The sequence below is a fragment of the Lepidochelys olivacea genome (assembly GCF_965140295.1).
Source record: "Lepidochelys olivacea isolate rLepOli2 genome assembly, chromosome: 3".
NCBI lineage: Eukaryota > Metazoa > Chordata > Testudines > Cheloniidae > Lepidochelys > Lepidochelys olivacea.
The window spans coordinates 125965924-125986978 of NC_140413.1; the positions used below are offsets into that span (position 1 = coordinate 125965924).

General features: G+C 40.6%; 1 protein-coding gene across 2 annotated transcripts in view; it reads right to left on the reverse strand.

The window, feature by feature from the left end:
• The window catches only part of PDE10A (phosphodiesterase 10A), a 337153-nt gene that overhangs the window by 92373 nt on the left and 223725 nt on the right, over positions 1–21055 (reverse strand). For both annotated transcript variants that reach the window (XM_084623497.1, XM_084623496.1), the window contains exons 10-14: positions 12010–12061; positions 7247–7389; positions 3751–3843; positions 2987–3173; positions 1100–1242 (exon numbers count right to left, since the gene is read on the reverse strand). In XM_084623497.1, coding sequence (XP_084479623.1) covers positions 1100–1242; positions 2987–3173; positions 3751–3843; positions 7247–7389; positions 12010–12061 — 618 coding nt within the window. The remainder of the gene's footprint in view (positions 1–1099; positions 1243–2986; positions 3174–3750; positions 3844–7246; positions 7390–12009; positions 12062–21055) is intronic.

Below are 21055 nucleotides of genomic sequence, written 5' to 3' on the forward strand. Positions count from 1 at the left end.
CACCAGGTTTCATTTTTGTAGGGAAAAACATTAGCTTTTACTATTTAATAGAAACTAAATAAAAATGTCAAAATTTAAGGATTTAATACTGTACTTTTATGCTTCATTAGTTGATGTTCCCCCCTGCCCACCCATATCAACATTCATAGCCTCATGTTGGGGGCTAGCATAGCAGAGCTGCTTGTCCTTCCAATATTAATTACCCTCTTTCATTGCACCTGATGTGCTGAAATGTTCTATTTATGTCCCATTGAATCTAACCAAATGTTAGAGTGTCTGTGATACACTGAACAGCACAGCAGGTGTCAGATCTGAAAGTAGCTGAATTGTTTGGAAAACGATTACCTGTGTTCAGATTCTAAAACAATGGGGGTTTGTATTTCCAAAAAGAAAGCCTGCCATATTTAAAAGTAAAAATCATTTTGTTGAGGAGGTGCGTTATATAATATCATTCAACAAAACATTAAAAATTATACTGCAAAGAACTATCCTACATTACGCTTAATCCTGAAAACTGCTGAGCACTCCAACAATCAAAGCACTTAAGCACATATTTAACTTTAATCATGAGTAGTCCCAGTTAAACTTAAGCACATGCATGCATGCCTTGCTGGATTGGAGCCAGAGTGCTCAATGCTTTGCATCACTGAGCTTTTGTATTTTCATTTTTTTGTGGTTTATTTTTTATATGATCAGAAAGTCGGGTCTCCCTTACTTGGTTTCTCCTGGAAGCCTCATTCACTACAGGAGAACTGGTAGGATTAGGATAGCAGAGATCCCATGCAAACAAAGCCTAATTAATAGAACTTTTTTCTCTACATTCCTTTGGCTTGATTTACTGTTGCTGTGCAAAATATATAATTATTTACACGTGTGCAAAGTGGATGCAAAATGCTTCTACTCTGATTAGGTAACATTTTACATTTGTGTTACACTTTGTACAGATATAATGAGGTGCAAGGTAATTCAAAATGAATCCCAATAGCTTTAGGATGTTTCTTTGATAACAACTTCCACAAACCCTCTGCTGTACATGGAAAATTTAACTTCATGAGCAAAATACAGGTTATAGCTGCTGTTGAAATGACAAAAGACTCACAGTTCAATTTCTTTGCAGATGTGGGTAGGGAGTGTGCAGTTCATGAGATTTTGCCATTCTTCTGCTGTACAAATACTGTGATAGGACAGCTTCTCCATCGTTACACGATAAATACACTCTGAATGGCGAATTCTGTGGTACATCTGAAAGAACAATCGTTATTCATTAACACTGGACTTCGGTTACAAAGATAATGCCTGTTTCCTTCAAGATCAAACATTTATTCTTAATAATAAAGGCTTACATTTTCAAAACTGACTAGTTATTTTGGATGCCTGACCTGACACATTTTATAAGAGCCAGATGTTACGAAGGTGAAAACTTAGCACTTCTGAAAATCAGGTCCTTTCCCTTTAAGGCAGGGGTGGGCAAACTTTTTGGCCGAAGGGCCACACTGGCGTTGCAAAACTTTATGGAGTGCTGGGTAGGGAAGGCTGTGCCTCCCCAAACAGCCTGGCCTCCGCCCCCTATCCACCCCCTCCCACTTCCTGCCCCCTGTCTGCCACCGTCAGAACCCCCAACCCATCCAACGCTCCTTGTCCTCTGACCGCCCCCTCCCGGAACCCACAGGCTATCCAACCCCCCCTGCTCCTTGTCCCCTGACTACCCTGCCCTGAGGGACACTCAAAAAAGGAAGCACCTCTGCGAAGCCTATTTCAATGCCCTTGCTACTACCTGTGATGTGGGTAGAAGGTGCAGAACTGAGAAACGAGCACATTGCATCCTTTTGACCACTGCGCTAGCCAAGCCACAATTTGGCCCAAAAGAGCTAATTTAGATAACATATTTTCTATACATTTTCAATCTCCCACTGAGTTTTTCAAGTAATGTATTGTCACTGTTGCTTCAGGGACAGCGTTTTTCACAACAGAGAGTGGAGAAATTACCACTCAGCGCCAGGGAAAAACAAGTTCAATGATATAGTAAAAGATTGAAATTCAACTATATTAGGCCTGGTGTGGATTGTAAATGAGTAAAGAGAATTATGCTTCATTTGTAGAAAGTCCCCAGGAGCAACATGCTTTGAGGGTTCATCCTCTAACATGGTAGATCCATGTCCAATAGATGGACTTGACTGGACCTGATCCTGATTTACACTAAGGCCACTTTATACCACTCTAAAGAGGCCTTAAAGTGGGCATAAATATAATTTACTTCCCCTTTTACAGCCAGAGTGCTGTAAAAGGGATCTTATGAGACTCTGGTCTATGTCATTGTACAATATCTCTCTTCAATAAAATGTGCTGAGTTCCTCTTTGTAATGGTCAATATTGCATTTTTATACCTATATGGTAATGATTATAAATGTTTTTATACTTTCTAAATGAACAGTTATCTTTCTTTAAAAGAAAAAGAAGGCTGACTTTCACAGTTAATAGCATCAACACTCATCTAGACGCATGGGTAGTTATGTGAGAAAATTCCAGGATGTTAAAATAAATATTCAAATGTATTTGATATACTCTTTCCACACTACGTATTTGAGTACACTCCCTCCACCATGCAGTAAACTGTGCAAAATACATACTCTGAACCTGAATAAATGACTCAGGCCCATTCACCTTATCTGAACAAAGTTAAGTGGTGCTCTACATACTTTGACTGGAGTACATTGTTTTACGTTAGCTGTACATAACAGATATATCAATTGCACAATTATTTCAGAAGAAATCAACCGAATCCTTATTGTGAAAGAATCAACATATTACTGATGCCCCATTAGCTCAACAAAACAGAATTATTAATCAATTTTAATGATTTGGAAGATGAAGCAGAATTGATAAAATCCCAAACTGATCCTAACTCAATATGTTACAAGCAATAGCTGACAGAACTGAAACTATTTTCTTCACACTTCATATTAGGCTTTTGGGGGGTAAAACTTACATTAGCACAGTGTAAGGCTAAAGCACAAAAGACTGCAAACATTTTAAAGTTGTTCTCATCGGTTTTAGAGAAGGCACTTCCACTTATTTTGTTCACCATCTGCACAACGCCTATTACACTCCCTCGACTCACAATCGGCATGCACAGAATGTTCCTGGTTGTGTAGCCTGTGTAGAGGTCAACTTCTCTGGAGAGTTGGGGAAGAGAAGGACAACAGTTAATGGTCATCCCTTCTTCCCTAGAAATGTCATTTAAATATACACAGGGTTCACTAATCTAACACTTAAATGCATGCATCAATTATTATAATACCCATTTAAAAGTTAAAGAAATAAACTTCAGCCAATTAAGTCAGCTCATTCATAAAAATACTGAAAATGTTTTAAAAACTCTATTTTTATGACTTAGCTGGTCGTCAGGTGACTGAAACACACCTATTTTCTAAACCAATCAGACTTAATTAAGGTTATTAATGTACAGCAATAGTCCATCCAGCTGTGCAAACTTCTATATAGAACAAAATAACTAATGCTTCCTCAATTATTTGGTAAAACAGAATCAAAATCATTTTAATAGACTACAGTCACAAGATCAGAGTGCATGCTATGAAAATAAATATTTCAAGTTTGTCTCTTCATCATACCCCTTAATTCCATGAAAACGTACTAATCAAGTGATAATGTCTTTAAAATTTGAGTGGAACATTAAGTAAAAAGCAAGCTTTTTTTTTTTCCTGTCTTAGTTGTAATTAAAGAATGTCTTACCTGTTAAAGCGTGGATCTGCATAGGCATCAGGAATGTTAAGGACTTCACCTGTTCTTGCTACCTGACCCGCTATTCCTTTCTCAATAGAAAATCTGCACATATTAAAGAAACATGTTGATCAGCATACGAACAGTTTGAATAAACATTTTTTCATTGTAGACTACCCTGAACATACAAATGTACATTCAATCCAAACCAGCTTAATTTTGTTGTTTGTAAGGATAAAATTCTTGAAAGACAAGAAGGAATTGTAATGAATAATACAGATCTACTGAAAATATTTATATGGATATAGAGCAGGGGTGTGCAAACTTTTTGGCCTGAGGGCCACATCTGGGAATAGAAATTGTATGGCGGGCCATGAATACTCACAAAATTGGGGTTGAGGTGCAGGAGAGGGTGAGGGCTCTGAGGTGGGGCCAGAAATAAGGCATTCAGGGTGCAGGAGGGGGCTCCAGGCTGGGGTGGAGTGCAGGGGGATGGGGAGAGGTGAGGGTTCTGATTGGGGGTGCAGGCTCTGGAGTGGGGATGGGGATGATGGGTTTGGGGTGCAGGAGGTTGCTCTGGGCTAGGATCGAGGGGTTTGGAGGGCAGGAGGGGGATCAGGGCTGGGGTAGGGGCGCGAGGGGAGGCTCAGGGATGCAAGCTCTGGGCAGCGCTTACCTCAAGCATCTCCCGAAAGCAGCGGCATGTCCCTTCTCTGGCTCCTACATGGAGGCACAGCCAGGCAGCTCTGCTCACTGCCCCATCCACAGGCACTGTCCCTGCCGCTCCCACTGGCCATGGTTCCTGACCAATGGGAGCTGAGGGGGCGGCGCCTGTGACGGGGGCAGTGTACAGAGAGGAGCCCCTGGCTGCCCCTAAGTGTAGGAGCCGGAGGGGGGCCATGCCGCTGCTTCTGGGAGCCACACGGAGTGGCCCCAGACCTTGCTCCCTGGCTGGAGCAGGGCAAGCCTCAGACCCTACTTCCCAGCGGGAGCTCGAGGGCTGGATTAAAATGGATGGTGGGCTGGATCCGACCCACGGGCCGTAGTTTGCCCACCCCGATATAGAGCTAAAAAAGGTCCCATACTATAATCATTTTGGTTCAGTATGGATTGCTGCCCATAATAAGATTAGAGGTTATTTTTAATTCATGTTCATTACATTCAATTACATTTGCGCAGTCTGATGACTTGTGTTTAAGTCATCAGTTTATTTTATAATTTATCAACTGAATCTCTTATATTCATGCTATTTTATGAATGAATCTCATGTAATATGCTTCTTTGGTGCAAAAAAAAAAAAAAGTTTGGAATAAGTCAATGGAAAATGTCAAGTATGCAGTTCATGTGCACTTGGGTCACACAGACCTTAAAATGGATGGATAAATTTCATTTTACAGCAAGGTAAAATGCACTAGTACTGACAGAATCTTGTAGACCTTCCACAATGAAATCAAATACATGAAGCATACTATAGTTGAATCATACAAATCCTGCAGTCAATATTATTACAAGAAAATAATTTGGATCATTCTTCAACATAAAACACTTCTGGCTTTTATAATTCAAAGGAGACATGGGTGAAATAAGCAGAGATGCTCAAAGGTGGGCCACACGCAGATGTTAGTCTAAGTGGGTAAATCCTGGCTCCACTGAAATCAGTTGCAAAACTCCCTTTGACTTCATTAGGGCCAGGATTTTACGCAGTACAGCAGGAAAGCAGAGTTGCGAACTGAACGGTCAACCACACACCTCATTTGAAAGCAAATACAGTACAGTACTGTGTTAAATGTAAACTACTAAAAATATAAAGTGAAAGTTTATAAAAAGATTTGACCAAGTAAGGAAACTGTGCTTGTTTCATTTTTCTTCTGTATAGCAAAGTTTCAAAACTGTATTAAGTCAACGTTCCGTTTTAAAGTTTTGAAAGAACCACTGTAACATTTTGTTCAGTTATGAACATTTCAGAGTTACAATCAACCTCCATTCCCCAGGTGTTTGTAACTCCTACGTTCTACTGTATGTCTAGAAGAAGTTTAAGTTGGTGTATTCTATACCTTCTTCTGCCTATCCCCACAACATGTACACCAATTACAGCATTATACCAATTCAGACTACTTCAGACAGACTCTTACCCTCTTGCAAATGTATATGTTACAGTCCTTTCCCCTTATACATCACACCTGAATTTGCCTCATAGATTCCCTTACATTCAAAGTCAAAATTTGTGTAATTCTCACACTGAGGGGACAGACGAGAGGAATGTAAACAAGAAAATCAATTATCAGGAGGGTATAAGAAAGTGTAAGTAGGCCACCTCCTTCTTTAATTCACACCATCTTCTTGCTCCTTAATATGTAAACTGCACCAGTGTAGACTCTCTTATGCTCATGTACACAATGTAGTAAGAAAGAATAAACATCAGCCTACGTGAGTCCCATTGAGAGTATGGGAATTTGACTTACATTCTTGTATGAACCATATCTGATACTATAACTTTAAAGATACAAAGAAACAATTGAATAAACCATTTTAGAATGTCACTGCTGAGTGAAGAGTGGTATGTATTTTATGTTTGAAAGATTTTGAAGTAATGCATGGGATTTAGTCACACATTTTTCACTAAACTATAAAACAATGTGGACCCAAATCCCCTACCCTGCTTTGAAAAATCTCAACCTATATCCATTAGGGATTTTCCTGAACGAAAGGCACTATATAAATTATCATTCGCTCCTAAAACTGAAATATTTAAAAGTTACCTTGTTATTCTGGCTGTTTTTTCCACTAAGGAGGTGTGTATGTGTAAAATGTACACATTAATGAGGCAATTTGTACCATGTAGATGATGCACAAGTTTTAAAAATACTCATAGAATCTTGTGTAACCTTCCATGCCTGTGCAAAGCTTAAAATTGACCAGTTCCAGTGCACTTTAAAATCACAATTATTTAAATCAGAACAAAGTCCAGACTCATCATATCAGGTGAGGCAAGGAGACACTAAACTAAGAGTAAATGGATTGCCCACCTTAAAAGGATTGATTAGATCTGACCAGTTACCGGCAATGCCTGATTCGCCAACCAGAATTACCCACAATAATTTCCCTACTTTGGGTGTGTGTGAGAGAACATGTCACATTTAGATTGATCTTGGGAAAGCCAATAAAAGTCTTGTACTTTCAGAACTGTAGATAAGGGGGTTTAATTTAACACCTGCTCCTTTACCTACCTTGGAGCACCTGTGTTTTTTTCCAACCTGATTTCCAAAAGGACCGCCTCCGGAAGACGGCATTTCCAGGAGTGACGTTATAGCTTCAGAGACGTTGTTTCGATGGCACTGCAATGTCATTCCCAGAAGTACTACCTTCTGGAGGCGGGTCCTGGTGGGAATGATATCACAGTATGACAAGTATTGTCAGGGTAGGCACCTGCAAGTAGGCACAGACACTGGGTAACAAAATACCTGCCATCGCTAGTTAGAATTAAATTGCATTCTTCTGCTGTTCCTACCTTATTTCTTTGGTCTTCTTGAAGACAGGTTTCCCCTCCTTCTCCTCTCCAATATCAAAAAGGTCTGAATACAGCTCCTTGTTTTTGTGATCAACCTGGAAGAGTGCACAGCGGTCTGCATTCACCAGGTTTTTTGCATATATCTATAGACAAAGAACAAAACTAAGATTAACCATCATGAGATTCAGGTGAACTTTAGTCCCTAATCTGTTCATGAAGGTAGACCCTTCGAATATGAAAGTTCTGACAGCTTTTCTAATAGAGAAAGCATTTTCCAGAAGTTTCCTCAACTATAACAATTTAGGCCATAACTTCACACAAAAATATTTTTTTTGTTTTATACAATAATTTCTTTAAATCAAGCTGTCATTTACAGTTTTAACATTTAAATTTAAAAAGTCAGGGATTTTTTTTAGATGCTTCAGTGGGTGATGTACAAGGAGAAAAATGGGTCTCCCATTGAAGAGGGGTATTTTGTGGGTAGAAAGTCCTTGCTTTTGGACTGACAACCTTTTCCCTACTTTTTAAAATGATTTACTTTCCAGTACTTTAATAGATTTGAAGACACAACAATATCAAAGAACATTTTATGGGCATTATGATTTCTAAAACTCTGAATAAATAGTGTTCCTAATGGAAACGCAGACTGACCAGTCACTATATCATTACAGCTAGATGCACCTATCAAAATGTGCTTTGAGGCCAAAGAGAGAAGCATCACGGCATCCTACTTTACAATTAGAGCTTGATGAGATTTTTCTGACATTTCTTTTCCCATTTTTTTTAATAAAATAAGCAAGAAAAGTCCTTGCTTTCTTACATCCTTTAGTTTATTTATCATTAATAGCATTTATTGTACTGTGGTAGCATTTAGATGCCTCAGCCAGGTTGGGACCCCTCTGTGTTAGGCATTGCACAGACATATAATAAATGACAGTCCTTGGCCCCAAAGACATAGAGACTTCAAACCCCTTGGGGTTCAGAGTGTTTTCTCAAGATTAAAATACTCCACATTTTAAATGATAAGCCAGATAAATATTTATTGTTTGAAAATTATAATACGCTTAACTCCTAAAGTGCTTACCTAGGTTACTTCTGAACTATACAAGAGCAAGAAAATTCTGGGATTAAGAGCTAACCCCTGAGTACACGAAACGCAATCCCTCTTGCATATATGATATTGCAGCTCATAAGGGCACAGTTTAGCTCAAAATACACCAAACTTTCCATCTGCAGAAGCCTTGAAAAATAACTTTTTGCATAAAGTCCAAAAGTACTTTTGGTTGACTCAAGTACACAATGCATATCCTTTCCTAAGAGTTCTGAAATATCCAGGCCCAACAGTGTGACCTAAGGACACAGCAAAAATCTCATCTCTGAATTCCTCCTCTCACTTCAAATGAGAACAGGTTAACACTTCCCACACACTACTCTGTGGGATCACTTTTCAGAAAATTAGTTTGCAGCAACTAAAAAAAGAAGAGAGAGAGAGAGCAATGGACAGAGACTATCCAAATGTATGAGTCCAGCTGAAGTAAAAGATTTTATATAATATTTTTCAAATGTATTGTGTAGCATAGTAGTCATTTTATTATCACGTTACAGGATTTAATGCTACTGTATATATTACATAAATTATATTCTGACATCTGAAAATATAGATCACAAAAGCATGTGTATAGCGGGTGTGCTCTCTCCTTATACTACTAATATAGGAGTTTGCATACACACAGTTTCAAGCTTTTCCAGGACACACATAGACATGTGAAATCCATCAGTAACAATCCCAACCAGATTTTTAAAAGGATGCAAAAGGTAAAATCAAAACTGGACTTTAGAGCATTCAATTTTGGGAATGTCCCCTAATCATGATGATTTCAGCTGGACAAAACACAAACACAAACGCACGCACATCTGATTCTTTTTTTTCTCATTTGCTTTGCCATTGTGAAGAATACCCCGAGATATGTTCATTTACAGCAGACAAAAGGGCCAGACCTTAATCTCAGATTTTAAGAACTCTATATTTGTGTGCATGAATTTTGTTAAAATATCCTTTGTGCGTGTGTGTTAAACATACACTCAAGAATGCTAGGATTCTGAAGTTAGCATACATTTCTAAAGAAGCAAAAGTGCCATTTTTGTCATGGATAGTAGTGAGATATAAAAATATTGTGCCAGATTCTCATCTGTACCAATGTGCGCTGGACTCAGCCTGAGTTGCAAAAAATCTGTGTGTGGCTCCCTGATTCTGGGGCGAATGCTATGCCAACTACCTTTGGCACACAAGGTACCGACTGCCAGCCAGGGACTGCTGGACCACAGCAGTCCTGTCGTACTTTCTATATCCTATCCCTTATGCTGCGACCTGTGTAGAACCCAGCTACACCAGCTGAAGGCTCCCCTCATGCTGGAAAAATCCCCATCTGGAGAGATCCAGAAGTGTTCTGGCTCCTTGGTGCCACCAGGCTAGTGCAAGAGGGGAAGATGGCAGGCTGAGTGTCAGGCCCAAGGTATCTTTTCTCCATGTGGGAGTTCATTAAAAAGTCTAGCCATTCCCATTATTCCTTTATTCAGTCAAACCAGAGGAACTAATTTAAACCACTTTGGCAATCCCTGGGATTACAGTAAAGGAGGTTTCCCTATGTACCTTCTGAAACCATGTCAGGTGCTTCGTAAAGCAGCAGTACTTTAAAACAGACCACAAGGCATTGTATTTTAATACATTCAACTCCTGAAGGATGATGTCATTTATCTTATGTCACAACCTATTTTTGTCAGACTTGCCTGCTTAAAATACTACTGTTTGTGGAGCAGATGCCTAACGGGTTTGGCAAAGCCTTTCTTCATGGGTCATTGGCTCAAATCCAACCCACCTAGACAGTGACTGGCAGGTGATATAATCACAAAAGGTACCCTTGTAACTAGAGTAATAAGGAGGCCAAGGACGGAAGGGGACCAACCTATCATCTCTCCCCTCAGGGCAGAGCCTTCAGAATAGTTCTGAAACACATTAGTGAGGCAGTGTGTGGGGAAACTTACACTCCTGTTCCCTACGCTGCACCACTTCTGTGGATGAAGAAAGACCTTTATTTTCAGGTGCTCCCAATCAGGCACCTTTTACTGCACTAAATTCACTAAGGAGTTTGAATAAGAAAGAAACAAAGATATAAAGATAAACTTAAAGCAGAGAAATGCTACTATTATTAGTGTAAGAACCATCAAAAGCTTGCACTGTAATCTCCAGGAGGTGGACTGGGGAGTGGAGATTGATTCTTGCTGTTCTCTCACTCTAGGAGATAGGGTGAGTCACAGAAATGATCCAACTGGTCTCCAGTAGAATTGCAGTGGATGCACAAACTAGCAGATCCATCCTTCTCTTTCTGCTAGACCCAGAAGAAGCCAATTGGCACAAACTTCAAAGGAAGTTGAATGTGAAGCATCAAAGCAGGTTGTACAGCAGAATGCTGAGAGCAGGTGCTTGGAAGGAAGATGAAAGAATAAGCATATTGCATTGCCATGTGTGTGTTCTACTTGGTGACTGTTCACAGAGAAGAATATCATTATCTGTCATTAAGTTCTGTGTATTATGTTACCACAGTGCTTTTAAATGTTAAACAATGTTGTGAAGCAATTTGTGTAAATAAGAATAGACAAAGCTGCTGAAACTGAGGAATGTTTCTTGTGCATTGAAGAGAGCAATTCTTGTCTGTGTAGTAACTAGATTCAGCTAAGACTGCAAAATATCTCTCCTGAATATTGATTTGAATTTATGAACAAATTTGCTTTGACATGGTTTGCACTGTTGGTGTGCTTACTTTCTGTGAAGATTCTAGCTAAAAAGTTCACTGATAAGGTTAGGGCAAACACTGGAGAGTATTGTTGGATAGCGATTTTTAAATTGGTAAAAATGCAAGCACTCATCAGAAAACTGACTCTTATTTACACTCATTCAATCAGGGAAGAGAACCATATTATTCAACATGTTTGTCCAAAACTAAACACATTCAAACACTCAGCAAACAATCTACAGGCAAATTGATTTGCAGATAATGTTCAATGAATAATTCTGAATAATGAATAAATTCAAGAAAATTGTGATCGGTTTATGAACTCAAAAAAGTGAAATCCATTGACTAAATAATCTGTTAGTTATTACTATGCAACCAGCTTTAATTGCTGCCATAATGTTCTGTGACTGACTGTGCCACTCTGTAACTGCGGAATCTAAATCGGTTTATGTCCTAATTGGTAGGAAACAACTCTCTTTTGTACCTATCACATGTCATTGGATAAACTATCTATGGGTAATACTGTCTATTTTCACATGGCTTCACACAGAAAATGCTCTTCAATCAGAAGGGCTATTTTTGTGGGGTTTTTTGAGGAGTGTATTGTAATGTGCAGTGATTTGAAAGTAGAAAGAACCAGTCAGAGGAACAAGTTGAAATGATAAGAAAAAGTGGTACCTTTCCATATACAAATATTCCATTTATCTAGCAAATCTGAGATCAACATTTAGTTCACAGAGACCCAATAACTCAGTACTTATGAAACTGTGAAATGAAGTTTTTGCAATAAATAAAACCAAGAGGACCCTTATCACTATTTCCTTATAGACCATCCTCAGAATTACTGATCATATGAACTCATTATAAACAGCTTCTATGGTTCAACAATGCCACACTTTACTTCAATGAAAGAGAGACTGGAAGACTAACAGATGTGATGTATGAATTTAAAGATGAAAAAAGATAGCTTACCATTATATGTTCAAGTAGAGAATCTATTGCGACTATATTATCAAAATAGGTTCTGTAAAGAAGAAGAGATACAAAATTAGTAAGTAATGTTATTTAGATTGGTGCAGAACAAGGATTTGAGCAGGTTCCAAGTTGTAGTCCCTTTTAGATAAGCATGCAACTCTGTTAAAAATAAATAAACAAAATAAATGAATGAATAAATAGAGAGCCTACCATATGCTGCTTCAGGCCCCTATTTAGCAAAACTGTTCAGCATACGTTTCAGTGCTTTGCTGCCCTTCAGGGCAAGTGTTCCTTACTCTCTCTCTCTCTCTCTCATTAAATGCTTTAACATATGCATTATTTAATTCCTTCCAAATATACTTCATTAGGTTTATGTATTAGGTTATTTGTCAAAATTAATGTCATACCAAACCACTTTTCCTAATGGAGGCAAACACCTAGAAAACATTTAAATGAACGTTCTTTATTAACCCAGGTAAAGTCTGCTTGGGTGGGTGGAGGCACAACAGCGCAAGACACCTGCACCAATGGGAGCATTAGGGAATGCCAGTGCAGAAAAGCGTGGTGCTGGTGAGGGTGGGGCTTGGGTGACAGGAAATGCACTTTGAGTCCTGGCAGAAATTAAATTCTGGGGAAAGCAGCAGTGTAAACACCACCTGCCCTCCCCATTTATGGCAAAGTTCCCCATCAAGCACAGAAGCTCCCAACACTAGAGAAGCTGACCCACACCGCTGTATTCTCATAGTAAGTCAAAAGGCCAGACATTTTTTTTAAACCGTAAGTATAACAAGGCATCTGGGAAAATAAAACAGTCTTGGATGCTCTCTGTCATCATCACAAAGACAATGGAAAGACTTCATCCACACAGCCCTTGAATTTACTACGTTATTCTAGACAAGGCCTCAACCCATTGTGCTGCATATGGGGTTTCTTCAGATTAAGGAGATGTTACTTATCTGCACAATAACTGGAGTTTTTTGAGATGTGTGGTCCCTAGCTGTATTCCACTTGAGTTGTGCATGTGCTACATGTACTTGATATCAGAAAATTTTTGCTAGCTGTATTCATTGGTCCATTCCTGTGCCCTTCTCCTCCTCATACTCCACATCAAGGCCACATGGGGCAGTGAGGACTGCCTGCCTCTCTAGTAACCTTTCTACTGCCAATAGGCCTGGGATAAGGCTCTGCAGCAGAGGGGAAAGACGGCAGGTAGTGGAATACAGACCACAGATCTCAAAGAACTCCAATTAATGTACAGGTAAGTAATCTTTTCTTCTTCTTCGTCAAGTGGTTGTCACTATGTGTATTCTACCTGAGGTGACTTATAAGCAGTATTCATTGAGGAGGATAGTGCAAGGAATGCTGCTGTACCACATATTGAAGGACTGCTAAACCAAGAGGCTTCTGCTGTAGAAGCCTGTACCAGGGCAAAATGTCTAACAAAGGTACAGATGGAGCCCCACATTGCCACTTGGCAGATATCTAGAAGGATGTCTCAAAGTGAGGCTACTGAGGTAACCTGGGTTCTTGTTGAATGGCTCTCACCACCTGAGGGGGAGTAGTCACTGATAGTTTGTAATGTATCAGGATTCAGACCAAAATCTCTATAAAGGAGACAGCTTCTCTTCTCATGTATTTGGCAAAGGACACAAACAGTTTGGGAAATTTTCTAAGGGGCTTTGTCCCTGTACGTAAAAAAGACCAGTGCTTGGCAAACATCCAGAGAGTGGAGTATTCTGACCTTTCTAGTGACATGGACATTCAGATAGAAGACAGGTAGGTATACGACTTGGTTCAGATGGAATTCCAAGATTACTTTGGGAGACTACATCCTAAATTCAGGAAATCTTTATCCTCATGGAAGACCATACATGGATAGTCAGCCATAAGAGCATCCAGCTTACTGACTCTTCTGCCCGAGGTGATTGCCATGAGAAAGGCCACCTTCACTGAGAGATGTGTGAATGAGGCTGAAACTAATGGTTCAAATGGGGTCTTCATCAGTGCTGATAAGACAAGATTGGAGGTCCCATGTCGGTGTGGGTCTCAGCACTGGAGGAAAGGTTCTGATGAGCCCTTTTAAATCCTTCCTGTGGTAGGATGGGTGAAGACTGGAGGGCTTCCCACTAGAGGCTGAAAACTGCTAATAGCCACCACATGAACATGCAAGGAGCTAAGAGATAGTCCTCATGTCTTTTGAGAGAGGAGCTAGTCTAAAATAGTAGGGATCTCAAAAGTTTCTGAAGGTATTCACCAATGCTGGCCTCAGGTAGAGAATTATTTTCCATTTTGTGGCATAGTGTTTTCTTGTGGAAGCTTTCCTACTATTGTTAAGGATTGTACTGCCACTGAATGTGCCTTTTCTATGTCCGTCATCCAGACAAATAACATGTTGTTAGATGGAGGACTACTCGATTGGAGTATTTGATTCTGCCCTCATTTTAACTCAGTAGGTCTGGGAAGAGGTGAATATGGACACATGGGCCTGAGGCCACCTGGAGAATGCTCATAAACCAGAACTGTCTAGGCCACCAGGGAGTAATCAGGATAATCAGCTCTCTCTCTTGTTTGATCTTCCTCAGAACTTCAGGTTCCCCTGAGATGCAAAGAGCTCCCACAATGGTAATGTCCATTGCTGAAAGACACTCCATACCACTGAGTCGTGCAGTTATCACTCATGGTCCTTGGAGAAATGTCTGCTGAGGTTGTCTCGCGTGACCAAAAGGTGCACTGCTCTAAGAGGGTGAGCTGATGGAGAATACACTATTTCCACTATTCACTGCTTCTATGCAAAGAGGGGTGGACCTTGTTTCCCCTTCTTACTTGATATAGTAACTATTTGAGAGACAAGGTGGATGAGGTAATATCTTTTATTGGACCAACATCCATTGGTGAAAGAGACAACCTTTTGAACTTACACAGAGCTCTTCTTCATGTCTGGGAAAGGTACTCAGACTGTCAGAGTTAAAGACAAGGTGGAACAGTCTGTTAAGCAAGGGGAGTTAACACATATTGCAAGGGACGTCATCCACTTTCTCTCTCAAATGCCCTGGGACTAACACGGCTACAACAACACTGCAAATATAAACTATTCTTATGTTGTCTGACATGACCTGGATGTGCAAGGTCTAAATAAAGAGTAGGATTTGTTCGTAGGCATCATGTACAGCAAGCAACTTCAGAAGGTTTATATACAACTGGGATTCTTGGTTTGTCCAGGTACCCTGCATTACATGTTCATATAGGTGAGCTCCCCTCTCTAGGAGGAAGGCATTTGTGATCAGTATTTTTGTCGATGGGGGACAGATTTCAATTCCAAGCAATTATATGCAAGAGTTATATTCAATTCTTTGAGGGAACGTAATGATTCATCTGTCTTTCCTCTCAATAGATCATTTCCCTCAAAAGGCAGATCTTCCATGGTGGATTGGACTTCTTTGGGAAATATGGAGGACTGGAGCCACAAATATCATCTCAGGACTATGGAAGTTGCCATCAAGTGGGAGATTGTATCTCCCGCATTCACTGAGGCCAGGAGAGCCAATCTACCCAGCAAGTTACCTTTGTTGATAATTGCTTGAATTTGAAGTCTATCTTCTTGAGGGAGTTTGTTAGTGAATTCTGATAACTTATTATAATTAATAAAATCATATTTTCACATTAAAGCTTGGTGGTTCACTATGAAGAACTGTAAACTCACCGAAGTGAAGTTCTTTCTCCTGGAGGGGTCTAGATGTTTGGACTCCTTATTAAAGGGCGTAGATCTGGAGCAATGTTGCCTGTTCATTTTGAGGAAGCTTGTCTTGATTCCTGGTGTGATCTTATGGATTTGGGATGTTGCACATAGAATCCCAGAGACCCCAATAAAGCCAGTGTGAAGGGGCTGTAAGGAAAAGGGGGTGGTCCCTGTGACTGTATCTAACCCCTGGCCCAAGACAATGGACTAGGCTTCTTTCTTTTGGTCACGCCAGAGTTGTTGGTCTTGTCATGGTCTACAATACTGACTCCTTCGTAGGCCGTGTTGGTATCATTGGGGTAGGAGGCATCTGCTGCCTTCTTTCCCTCTCTGGTACTGAGGATGCTCCCACTATCATTGATCAGGTCTGGTTTTGGGGCACACTTGCCCTTTGGTGCCACAAAACTGGTACCATGCTCCTTGTGAGTGCCTGACAATTCTATAGCGAGGTGCAGAGTCTGACCTGGCTTATAGGATATCAGAAAGGAAGTCCACTTGGATTAGGACTTGGAGGGGGGTTTCTCACTTTTTTTGTGAGACTGTTTGGTTTTTTCCTCCTACTTGGAGGAGTCGTTTGCCCTACTCCAGAACTAGAGACCAACGTGCTCAGAAGGGCACTTCTTGATGCCTCTGCCCAATGTACACAGGGATCTCATGGGCCAGGATCAGACTGGGGCCTCATAGCGCTATCCACTAAGGATTCTCTGAAGCCTATACTCAGAGGCTTGACAGGTTCTACTTGAAAAGGACCAGCAGATACTGCACTTAGAGTAGAAAGGAACTGTAGAGGTGGTCAGTCCGCACTGCTGCTCCTTATGCCCTTATTTCAGAGCATGAGGAGGAGAAGGGCATAGGTGTGGACCAACAGCCATTGCTAGCAAAACTCTTCCAGTCTCAGGCATATGGAGTACATATACACCTTAAGTGGAATGCACATAGGTACTATTACTTGAAGAAGAAGTAACAGTTTGATATAACAGTGTCCAGCAGTGCAGTGTGGATTGCAATCATCATCGGTGGCAGCAGCAGCTTCATATGGCTATGATGTAGTTGTGGGGGCAAACAGAATGGACTTCCATCTTGAATGGGGTCCTTCGCAACTCTTCTTCCTTTAGGAAGATTCAGTATGGGAGGATTCAGGCTTATTCAATCCTTCAAAATTGCATCTTTCAATCTCATTCATGGTCAGCCTTCTGCTCTCCTTCCTTCGACCTCAGCTCCATAAACATGTAAAAACATACTTTCTTTTGTGCGGTTGGACATAACCCCACCACTGCAGTCAATCTTGTTCTCAACTGGTGCAAGAATGCAACTTGCTGCAATCATCTAAGTATCTCCTCCATTGTGACAAAAATCAAACCAATGGATGTTAAGAATATAACTTTTGACGCTGAAAACTGTTTCGACTACTTCCTCTCCTCAGCTCTTTTTAATGACCATGTTTCATCTCCATATAACAGAGTTGTCATCACCAAACACATTGAACACTTGTATCTTAGTTGTCACACAAACATCACACTGCCCAAACAGAGGTCTTTGATATTGCTGAAATGCCAGCGATGTAAGACCAACCCAGTGAGTGATGTCTTTGGATATAGAATCTCTTGCTGTCAACTGACTACCCATTCAATGTCTGTCAAGGTTCCTCCCCCACTCTGAACTCTAGGGTACAGATGTGGGGACCTGCATGAAAAACCTCCTAAGCTTATCTTTACCAGCTTAGGTCAAAACTTCCCCAAGGTACAAAATATTCCACCCGTTGTCCTTGGATTGGCCGCTACCACCACCAAACTAATATTGGTTACTGGGGAAGAGCTGTTTGGAAACGTCTTTCCCCCCAAAATACTTCCCAAAACCTTGCACCCCACTTCCTGGACAAGGTTTGGTAAAAAGCCTCACCAATTTGCCTAGGTGACTACAGACCCAGACCCTTGGATCTTAAGAACAATGAACAATCCTCCCAACACTTGCACCCCCCCCTTTCCTGGGAAATGTTGGATAAAAAGCCTCACCAATTTGCTTAGGTGACCACAGACCCAAACCCTTGGATCTGAGAACAATGAAAAAGCATTTAGTTTTCTTACAAGAAGACTTTTAATAGAAATAGGAGTAAATAGAAGTAAAGAAATCCCCTCTGTAAAATCAGGATAGTAGATACCTTACAGGGTACCTTATTAGATTCAAAAACATAGAGAACCGCTCTAGGCAAAAACTTAAGTTGCAAAAAAGATACACAGACAGAAATAGTTATTCTATTCAGCACAATTCTTTTCTCAGCCATTTAAAGAAATCATAATCTAACACGTACCTAGCTAGATTACTTACTAAAAGTTCTAAGACTCCATTCCTGGTCTATCCCTGGCAGAAACAGCATACAGACAGACACACAGACCCTTTGTTTCTCTCCCTCCTCCCAGCTTTTGAAAGTATCTTATCTCCTCATTGGTCATTTTGGTCAGGTGCCAGCGAGGTTACCTTTAACTTCTTAACCCTTTACAGGTGAGAGGAGTTTTCCCCTGGCCAGGAGGGATTTCAAAGGGGTTTACCCTTCCCTTTATATTTATGACAATGTCATTGCCAACTACATGCAGTATTAGCAGGTCATTCATTTCCATTTTATAGGAGGCATGCATAAATTTGGTTTTATATCACCATTGATCTTAAATCCTATAGGTTCTGCAGTTTTTCACAGCTCTTCCAGCATTAGCTGTAGTTGGTCAGTAGTCTGTCCAAATAAGGCAATATCATCAGCCTACCCAAGATTTCACACCTTCTCTTTTAACCTCTATCAGCTTTGTCATCAGATAGTCTATTAGAACATTATTTAATATAGGTAAGAAGGATCCCTGGTGTATCCTTGATTCTACAGAAAACCAGTCTGTAATACAACCACTGACCCTCACACAGTTAAATGTACCATAATACAGTTCCTCCACGAGGCACACTAAGTCCTCAGGCACCCCATAGCCACAGTGTTGATCCGTGCACTGAATCAAAAGATGAATTAAAAGAATTAAAAGAATATTTTAAAAGACACCACACACTTGTATAACACTTTGAAAATGTAAATGGGATCCTCCAGCAAAGGAGGTAAAGACTAGTCTTACATTCCTGACATATTAAGGTTAACAAAAACCCAAAGCACAGATTAAAAAAAAAAGTTTTAAACAATCTTTTTCAACCCTTCTAATACTCATCATAAGCTAAAAGAGATACAAATACCATTTTCTATTTTTCTGTAGCAAGACATCTTTAACACTGGAGACAGGAGAAAAACATGGAGACAAGGAAAAACAAAGAGAAAAAAAAACTCAAATAGAGAGCAGCAGCAAATACAACACCTTACTCTTGTTTTAATGGGATGCGAATTTCAGAGCCTGACACCATTTAAAAGCTATTGTTAAGTAGAGTTATTTTCTCCTCCTTTCCTCATTTAAACAAGGTAACTAAATGGAAAAATATTGACCTGATGTTAATCCAATGATCCCTTTACGGCCCCTTGATAAAGGGTTGGGGCTAAGTCAGAAAGAAGGTTTAAAAGCCAGCTCCTAAGCAACCAGAGGAGCTAGTGAACTGGTGCAGCAAACAGGGCAGTTTGGTGAGGGAGTTCTCCATGAGAAGGAGGAGAGACTACATGACCCTTGCACTTGGGGTGAATTTGTCTGTTACCTTGTTGTCTGCTCGTTTGCTTGTTTATCTGCTTGCTTGCTGTGTGTTTGCTTGATTAAAGAGTGTAGCACGGTCTGCTGTAGGGCTGTGTGCTGAGCCAAGCGACCTGCTAGGCTAGGCTGAGAACTTCCTAACGAGGCTCTAGCCTGCCATCTTTTGGTCCCTTACCCCTTTACAATCCCTTGATGGGGAGAAAGGGAGGTGGGTTAGCTCAGGGAGAACAGGAGTTTTAAAAGTCATTTCCTAAGCCACCAGAGGAGCTAGCAGACAGGGGAGTTTTGCAAGGGAGGGTGAGAGGCAGACACACCTAACAAACATACTCTAAACTTAGGCCAATAACCCCCCAAAAAACAACCAACCAAAACAAAAATCCCTGCTAGAGTAGAAATAGTGCAGGTAGAAGTCTAGCAGCAGAGTAGGGGCGATCCACTTTATTGCACTGAATGCAGCATGTACGATATTTGCCTTGTATGCAGGTGCCGTATCAAGCAGTCAGCAAAAGCAACTCATGGCCCTCAGAGCCCAAAGCCGCTGAACTTGACGAGCTAAGGGAAACAGAGAGGTACACAGAGAAGACTTTCAGAAACACAGTAGAGCAGTCCCACACCTAGTGTGACAGCCTCTGTGCTACTAAGGAGGATAAAAGTCTCAGGGAAGGAGCGGAGGGAAACAATCCCATATTTGGGACCCTCCTTCGAGATGATGTCATATCTTCCTGCACTCAGGATATCTCTTCAGGGATAGGACCCTAGTTATGAGGAAGAAACAGGTAATAATAATGGGGGGATTTGATATCAGAAATACAGATAGCTGGGTTTGTGGTGACCAGGAGAACCACATGGTGAACTGCCTGCCAGGTGTGAAGGTTGCAGACTTGGAGACATCTAGATAGATGTATGTGCAGTGCTGGGGAGCAGCTGGTGGTCATGGTACCTGTAGATACCAATGACATAGGGAAAGGTAGGAGAGAAATCCTGGAGGCCAAATTTTGGTTGCTAGGTAAGAGAGTGAAGTCCAGGATGTCTGCAGTAGTATTCTGTGAAATGCTTCCTGTTCCATGTTCAGGGCCAGCTAGACAGACAGAACTGTAGGGTTTCAATACATGGATGAGATGATGGTGGTGGGAGAAAGCGTTTTGGTTTATTGATAACTTGGAATCTTTGATGAAAGGAGCATTTTATACAGGAAGGATGGGTTCCACCTAAACCAAAATGGAACCACACAGCTGGCATGTAAATTTTAAAAGGCCGCAGAGGACTTTTTAAACTAAGGGCTAAGGGAAAGTTGACAGGTGCAGAGGAGCATATGATTTGGAGAGAGACATCCCTTAGGGGAGGGTTTATTTAAAAAGATAATCTATATACTAGTAAACATGAGAGGATAAAAGTTGATAAAGTACAATTAGGAGCCAAAGAGAAACAGTCAAATGAAAAAGAGTCCCATTCAGTTACAACACATGAAGGCAGACAACTAAATATTGACAAATTTTATAAGTGCTTGTATATGAATTCAAGAAATATAAATACTAAGATGGGTGAACCTGAGTGCCTGGTATGAAATGAGGATATCAATATAATAGGCATCACAGAAACTTGGTGGAATGATGATAATCAATGGGACGTGGTAATATCAGAGTAC